This window comes from Solanum lycopersicum, chromosome 5 (genome assembly GCF_036512215.1).
Source record: "Solanum lycopersicum chromosome 5, SLM_r2.1".
In the NCBI taxonomy this organism is placed as follows: Eukaryota; Viridiplantae; Streptophyta; class Magnoliopsida; order Solanales; family Solanaceae; genus Solanum; species Solanum lycopersicum.
Window position 1 is genome coordinate 23,048,095 of NC_090804.1, and position 8,749 is coordinate 23,056,843.

General features: G+C 34.5%; 1 protein-coding gene across 1 annotated transcript; it reads left to right on the forward strand.

Moving 5' to 3' along the window:
* Positions 1-7,431: 7,431 nt before the first annotated feature.
* On the forward strand, positions 7,432-8,072 carry LOC138348700 (uncharacterized). The gene is made up of 2 exons (XM_069298273.1): positions 7,432-7,501; positions 7,570-8,072. Exons 1-2 carry the CDS (start codon positions 7,432-7,434, stop codon positions 8,070-8,072), a joined length of 573 nt encoding a protein of 190 aa, XP_069154374.1.
* The last annotated feature ends 677 nt before the right edge of the window (positions 8,073-8,749 follow it).

The following is an 8,749-nucleotide window of genomic DNA, read 5'->3' on the forward strand; positions in this document are numbered from 1 at the left end:
GAAATAACCAGGTATTATAGTTAGATTTGAAAGTCAAATTCATCCTATATGCATAATACAGAAGTTTCTATGTCTTCTTTTGTTATCTAGTGCTTAAAACCTACTAATTTATTTATGTATTTTCACTAAGATGTTAATTTGTCTGTATTCATGACATAGCTGCACACTGTAAATTATTTATATTGTTATTTATATTCTTGCTAATTATCAAGGTTATGAATTATTGTACCGTTACAGGTCCCTGTTTTTATAACCTCGTCATCAGGGCCTGGTTGATATTCACTTGAAGTAAGCCTCACTTATCGTTCCCATCTCTGATTTAGCTAAAGATTGAACTTCTGAGTATTTTGTTTACTTTGTCTGACTTTGATGAAGATTTTTATCATTATCTTGAGATAATTCGAGTTAAAGCTTTTTTTGAGAGATTAGTGAAAAGTTTGGAGAATTTTGATTCTATTTTCGTGGGAGTTTCTGTGGTTAGTTCTTGCTGGAGGAATACATTCTAAATTTAACTAATTTATTTCTTTTATTTGATAGAATAATCCATTTTAGACTTGAACTTTCTTTGATTTTATTTCTTAGAGGAATTGTTGTACTTATATAGGAAAGTCATGTGGTTTTCATAAAAATTGTTTTTTGAAATAAAGATTCTTTCCAACTGCTTGTTCAGTATATTTATTATTAGCCAAATCAAATCAAAGCAACTACATAGTCATCAAGAACCTTTAATATTTAATTTATTAGGTAACTGCTTATTTAGCAGAAAGTTTTTCATGTAATGTGTTGTTGTTTGTTGCTGATGAAATTAAGTATTGGCTCCAAATAATTTTCTTGTTCTAGTTTCTCACACACCGGAAAGTGTTGTTTGTAGTAAATTAATTCCAATGCTTCAATCTATTTTGTTTTTCATCAATTTTGTGAGATTAATATAATATTAGATAGTTTCAATAAGTTCAATGTGACTAGAATGCTTCAGTAAGTTGATTTGAATCAGAATGTTTTAATTGTTCTATATGTTTACTAAAATTAGAATGTTCCAGTAACTGTTTTTTAAGTTTATTATGATTAATAATTGTTTTAATAGTTCATATGTTTTTTTTAAGTCTACCTAGTGAAGAACTTTAGAAATTGTTCTTGTTTTACCAATATGAATGTTTTGTTCGAATTTGATGAATACGAAAGTGAGTACCTTATGGTTCACGCTTTGTGCTTGTTACCTTCTGAGGAGAATGAGGATGAGGAAGAGGAAGATTTTGAAGAAGACACTGACTAGTGCTTGATAATCTGCTTTTGTATTTTTATTATATTTCGTTTTTTCTGATTTTCAATTAAGGATAATCTGTTGTTATTTCTACTTTTCTATTTAGGATTTTAAAATGAAATAGGTCTTGACTGTGAACTATGTGCGTTATCTCTTATTTAAATTCCTAATAAGATCAATTCTTTGAATTGGAATAACATTACTTGACTGTGATTGGATAACCATCAGGTTCTGGAACCTTATCAGATATAATGGTATTGAAAATTTTAGCCTCTTAAAAAGCTTCTCCCTTTCCCTAATGTCAGCACCTGTGATTGTGTTCAAATTTTTAAAATATGTTATATATTTCTAATGCTCATTTTTTGTGTAAAGCTTCTAATAAAAGTTCATGATCTCTTTAACTATGTTACTCTTGTATGTCTAGGTCCTAATTTTATCACTTGATCAACATGCTTTTACGGAGTCAATTTAAATATTTCAGCACTGTTCCATGTATTCTCATTATTATTGATTATCTATAATTTTATTTTGTTTTAGTCATGATCTAACAACAATGTTATGTTTGTTTAAAGGTATGACTCGAGGCAGAGGTCATGGAAAATTCTCAGGTAGGAGTAATCCTGCTATTTGTGTAAGCAAGCCAACTGTTCCCAAGCCCCCTACAGTTTCTCCTCAACAAGATGGTACCCTAACGAATATTGAAACATTAACTCAATCTATCAGCCCAACCATCTGTGAGACACCTCCAGCTACACCAAATCAGAGTAACCTAGTAGGTCAGGGTCTTTCTACTCAGAGAAATGTTCCAATATGTCATACCAATATAGTTGCTGAAGATGAATCCAGCACTAGTAATAGAATGACCCTTGTCTTTCTAACTTCTTCAGGGTAAGTGCATTCTCTTTATTTTATTCTTAAACTTCTTCTACTTACTGTGTTGATACGACGGAAATTTTGTTGCAAATTTATCCAAAATAAAAAAATGAATTAAGAAATTAGCAACAAACTATATAAATATAATGACGAACTATTCCGTCGCTAAGATGTGGCGACGACAATATTTCGTCACTATGCCATTGCTAAAATTGAGATGAAACACCATTTTTCGTCATAGAATTATGAAATTAGCAAAAAACTTATATAAATATAATGACGACTATGTCTATTAACATATAGCAATAGAATTTATTCGTCACTAGGATGTCGCTCAACTTGTGACGTAACTTATTTTTTTCCAATAAGAGCTTACTAAATAGCATAATAGAAATAGCCAACATTCCGTTGTTAATCCGTCGCTACTCATGATTAGCAACGGATTCTCATCATATAGTGACGGATTGAGTCCGTCACTAAACACTATTTTTTTTGTAGTGGTTGTAGCTCACTCAATAAATTTCCTTTTTCGTAATTCTTTTAAGTTTTAGTATTGTTTACTAGTTACGGAGTTATGAATAATGAAAATATTCGTTTTGATAAGTTTACTTAGTGGACCATGAGAGAATTTTTCTAGTCAAAATTCACTAGCTAACTAGTTAATAGTTTTCACTATATAGATTGTTAGTAAATAATTCAATAATTATTTTTCCAATTTTAGTTAATGATTAGTTTACCTAATTAAATGTATCTCTTTGACAAACTGCTATACAAATCACTCTTCTCACTCTTTTTCACTCACAGAATCATCGCTACATACAAAAACATCCTTCTATTTGTTTTTTTTTTGGTTTAGAAGCAGTCACGACTTAAAGCCATAATCTCTGACCATCATTGATGCATTCACAAGTAGAGTGATCATCCTCGTCACACTTGTACCAACCGCCTCCACCATATCAGCCACCACAACCATGACAACCACCACCTCTGCCACAACCACAGGAGTATCTACTACCTCCGACTCCATAGCTTTCACTTTGGGTACACTCCCTATACACTTTTCCTTGGATTGTACCTAGAGTGAAGGCTATGTCGGCGGAAGGTAGTAGATACTCTGGCGATGGTGTTCGAGAGGTGGTGGCCATGGTGGTGGTGGTCGAGGTGGTTATGGCGGTTTCTACAAGTGTGGTCAAGACAATCACTATGTTGTGAATGCACCAATCGTCTCTAGCTTGGTACCTTAGACATGAAAGAAGAAGTACCAAGGTCCTCCAATAAGGGGCTAAGAATTTATTGCGGCACTAAGTCAAACTTAATTTTCCGTCATGAAATGAGGATAATAAATAAAATTATTAATAAAAATGACGAGCATGTCCATCATGAATCCAGTTTAATGAAATTGTACGGCTCATCTAATATCAATTGTATTTATTAGAATAAACAGATTAATTTTTATTTTTGAATATTAGAAGAAAAAAAATAAGCAGAAATTTAATTATGTCTTGTTCGCTGTATATATCATATTTCTATATTTTTTTCTCGTTTATAGAATTAGTTTAATGAATTTTTTATTTGGTTGCATTGTTTATGTTCCATGTTAATTCACCAGATGTGATCATTTTCTATATTTGTTGTTTTATATGTGTTGATGTGGTAGCGAGGTGGGGTTCATGTATTTGGACAAACCTTGTAGCTTTTTTGTATACCCTATATTCCTACTAGAAATTTAATTAATATGCATATTAATTTATGAACCCCTACAAAAATTTATGACGATTTTTAATGAAATTTAGAACCTCTAATACTATTAATACTTTCTTTGACTTTGGATGTGATTATCGGATATATAAATATATATATATATATATATATATATATATATATATAAATCATGTTATTAATATATATATATATATATATATATATATATATATCATGTTATTAATATATATATATATATATATATATATATATCATGTTATTAATATATGCTTTAATCTTTAGTAGTCTGTTGCACCGTGGTTTCACGGTACTTTCAATGTTTTTTCCTTAAGTTTAGTATGTTTCTAAGCCCTTTATGAAGTAGTTTTAATGTATTTTTCTTTGAATTTACCGGAAAAACTCTCTAGAATGAAAATGCTGAATATGTGCTGAAAATTGCAGGAAAAAAGACCTACGGAGCCATCGACAATCCGTCAACCCATCGACGATCCGTAGGTGGCAACTGTCACTATGAATATGTTATGTTGCCAAGGAAAGATCGGGTAATTCTTACTATGTGTGAGGCTATAAAAGGGATGACAGTTTGTCGTCTCATCGAAGAACCGTACTGGTGATCCGTTGGTGTTATTAGAATGTAGCCTCTGTACCCGATTTGAATAGATTCTTACAATGGAGAAAAGAAGGCCATCAACGGACTGTCGTCCTATCAACGGACCGTCTTCTTGGACCTTCGATGGTAAAAGAGAGTTGGAGAAGAAAGCAGCTAAAAATATAGTTGAAGTATGGACCGACGGAGGTGTCAACGGTCGGTCAGTCAGGTCGTTATTGCGAGATGCACTTTTGGACAAATTTTCCTTATTTAGGTTTCCCTTTATGTTTAGGATTCTTTTATTATAAATAGGACAAAAATCCTCGTTTTTGGAGTTAGACTCTTGGTTATTTTTCTTATTTTTAATATTGGTTCTTGAATATTGGCTTTTGGAAAGTACTTCATTTTTTCGAAATCGTTTATTGCATTATTTTCTCGATTTCAATTCATTTTCTGGATTTTCTTCAATCTAATCAAAGTAAGTACATGAATTCTTGTCTAATTATTATGAATTTTGTAATTATGAAGATGGGTAGCTAAATCCATAAATAGGGTTGTGGGAACCATGTATAATTAACAAAGTAAAACTAGCTAAAATAACAATTTTCGAATAGTTTCTTGCATGTATTGTTAATTCTTTTGTTTAGAAGTCTTTTAAACGAGTGCACGCGTTACAACTTGCCTTGTTGCTACTTGCCAAACTAAGGAGGTAGATAAAAAGAAAAGAATTATCAACGTGGATTTTGTATATATTATAAAATAGGCTAGTGTCAATTGGCGCGAAGTAATAACTAAGTCATACATCGATTATGATGCTTAATATGAGGTAAAAGGTTAGGTTTAGTATAGGACAAACACGTAGCAATACCAAGGTGCGGAGTGAAATTCGAAAAATTTCCGGACCAATTAATTAGGGATAAAAAACATACTACTTTGCATGCAAGATACTATGATAGAGTTCTTATATCTAGGGTTTTTGCGTTACTAACGTATGGGGAACACTAACACCCTAGTTTCTCTCATAATTTGATAATATCATATATTTGAACTAGCTACTTGTTTACTTAGAGTTAATTAATTACTTTTGTTACAAAAATACCCCCTTTAATTGTTTTTTTCCGCAAAGAACTTGACTAAATAAAAGTAATCGTAGATTGAAGTTAAGTCTAAACCATTTTCCTCGTGAAATCACCCAACCTAAAATTTCGGTTCATTACTTTATATGACCGCTTATACTTATTTAGGGAAGTATAGTTTGCGTATATCAAATTTTTGCATCGCTGCTGGGGAAAGTTGCTTTTAGATTAACTTTAAGCACATTACCGAATTTTTGTCAACAATTTGCTGATTTTACTTTTTCTCTTTTTTAGTTTTTGTCTCTCGCAGGTCTAGCTTTAGTGTATGCCAAGTACATGGAGTCAAGAAGAGCCAATACTTCCACTTGATCCAGTACTGAACCGCAGACTTCGCAGAAAGAATATTAAAAATAAACCTGCTTATAAAAATGATGAGATCAACCCTCAATTTCCCCCGCCGGTTGATGCTCATAATCGAGTGGTTGTTGATAACCATGTGAAGGTAATCCGAGGAGGCAACCTCCTTTCCCACGCCCTCAATAGTACAATAGGGGAAATGTTAACATCACTGACTCTGATTGTCCACTTGTTCTACCTCCTCTACAACATGGTCATACTTTTGTGATAACTAGTTGATTGATGCAGATGCTCACCGCTAGAAGTTTGTTTTTGGGCCTACCATCTGAGGATCCACATGCTCACATCGCCAAACTAAGATCGGTGTGTAAGATTTTTGTAGGGAGGCCAGACTTAGACATGGATGTTAGTGGATTAGGAGTGTTCCCTCTCTCACAGACGGGGGAGGCCACAATTTGGTTTACTGAGTTTCCCCGCAACTCAATCAATATTTGGGAGAAATTGAGGAATCTGTTCCTAGCAAGGTATTAAATGGTTTCTGAAAAGCTAAACCACAAAGATAGGGTGCACAACTTAGTGGCATTACCTTGGGAGTCAATAAGCAATTGTTGGGATAGGTTCACCTTATTATTAAGAAGTGTCTCAAACCACCGTATTAATGATGAGTCACGGAAAGAGTACTTCTATAGGGGGTAAATATGATAACAATAAAGCAGTATTTGATAAAATTGTGGGTGGTTCTTATGGAGAGTGTACCTATGCTGAGATTGCTGTGAAGTTAGAGAAAATCTCCAGAAATAATTAAGCTTGGAGCACTATGAAGTCGGGTACTGGGAGAAACACTTTTCCAGTGCAAGCTTCATATATACGAGCTGCAGATGAGATTCTTGAAGAGATGGCTAAAATACGAACTGATCTTGAAATAGTGTTAAAACATGCTACCGGGGGTGCAGAAAAGGTGAATGCGGTGAACTATTTGTCTAAACCACCACAACCTGTTGATGAGTACTATTATGAAGAAGATTATTATGTAGTGAATGAGAAGAAGTGGGGTTTCAGGTGGAACGCCCAAGGCTCCAATCAAGAAAATTGGCGCCAATGTCGAGGAAATTAAGGTCGAAACTATGAAAATTACAACTGAAAGGGTCAGTATGTTCGAGATGGAAACTAGAATCATGACAACAACTTCAACCGGGGTAACTATGGTTACAGAAACGATCGGAGTAGGCCCTATGTTCCACCTCAAAATTGGGAAATTTCTCCTAGGGATGGTGGAGGTAGTATGGTGCGAGTCGAGGATATGTTGCAGATGATGATGAGGAGGTTTGATGCTAGTGATGAGCACGCCAAAGACTTGATAGTTGATTTAGCAAATATTGGGCAAAAAGGTTGCTGCACGTGCAATCTCAGTCAATCATCTTGAGTTGCAAATGGCCCAATTGTCTTCTACTGTGAACCCACACCAACCGTGTACTATTCCAAGCAATACTGTCCAGAATCTGAAAAATGATGGACATTGTATGGTAGTCACTACTTGATGTGGTAAGTAAACCATGGATCCACCTATTTCATCCAGCGTGGAAGATAAGAAGAGAGGAGATAATGAGTTAGAGGAAGTTAGTGGTGAGTTGGTAAATACCGGCGTTTTATTACAATGTTGAAACAACTTTCCATCAATTTCACTTTGATAGAAGTTCTTGAACAAATGCGCGGTTACGCCAAGTTCATGAAAGATATGGTCACTAAGAAGAGATCGACTAGTTTTGAGGATGATGATCGGATGCAACACTGTAGTGCTATTGCTACAAGATCTCTTGTGCAAAAGAAACAAGATACATGTGCTTTCACTATTACATGTACAATCGGGTGGTTACACTTTGCTAAAACATTATGTGACATTGGGGAAATCATAAATCTCATGACTCTCTCTACTTACAAGAACTGTTTGGGTGACCCAAATCCCACTGCGATACAGCTACTGATGACCGCTAGAACGGTGAAGAGGCCTATTGGGATACTCCATGATGTGCTAGTAAAAGTAGAGACATTAAATTTTTTGGGCAATTTTGTGATTCTTGATTGTGAGGTGGACTTTGAGGTGCCTATTATTCTTGGGAGGCCTTTCCTTGCTACCGGTCGTGCCTTATTTGATATGGAGAAAGGGCAAATGAAGTTTTGGCTGAACAATGAATAAATTACTTTCAACATTTGTAGGTCCATGAGGAAGAATGGTGAGATCCAATCTGTATCTTCAATATCCTACAAGGTTGATAGTTCGTCCGAGGTATAAATAGAAGATCATCTTCGTGTTGACGCATTATCGACAATGATCATGAATTTTGTGAGTGATTGTATTGAAGAGTATGGGTCATTGGTTGCGGCATTTGATCAAGGTGATGTTAGGTTCAAACCAATGAAATTGGATTTAGATATGAAAAATCGCGAGTCTCCACCCGCAAAACCATCTATTGAGAAGGCTCCAAATTGGACCTTAAGGTTCTACCACCTCATCTGAGGTATGTAATCTTGAACAAAGGTGACACTTTTCCGGTAACTGTTGCATCATATTTTAATATGCAACAAGAAGAATATTTATTTGAAGTGTTGAAGAGTTTCAAGAGAGCAATTAGGTGGACTATTGCAGATATTATTCGGATCCCTCCCGGTATTTGTTCACATAAAATTCAACTCATGCCCAATCATAAGGCCAGTATTGAGCACCAGAGAAATTTAAATCCATATATGCAAGAGGTAATGAAGAAGGAAATTATTAAGTGGTTGGATGTGGAAGTCATATAGCCGATCGCTGATAGTAGTTGGGTATGCCCTATTTATTGTGTTGTAAAGAATGGGGGAATGACTGTGGTCCCT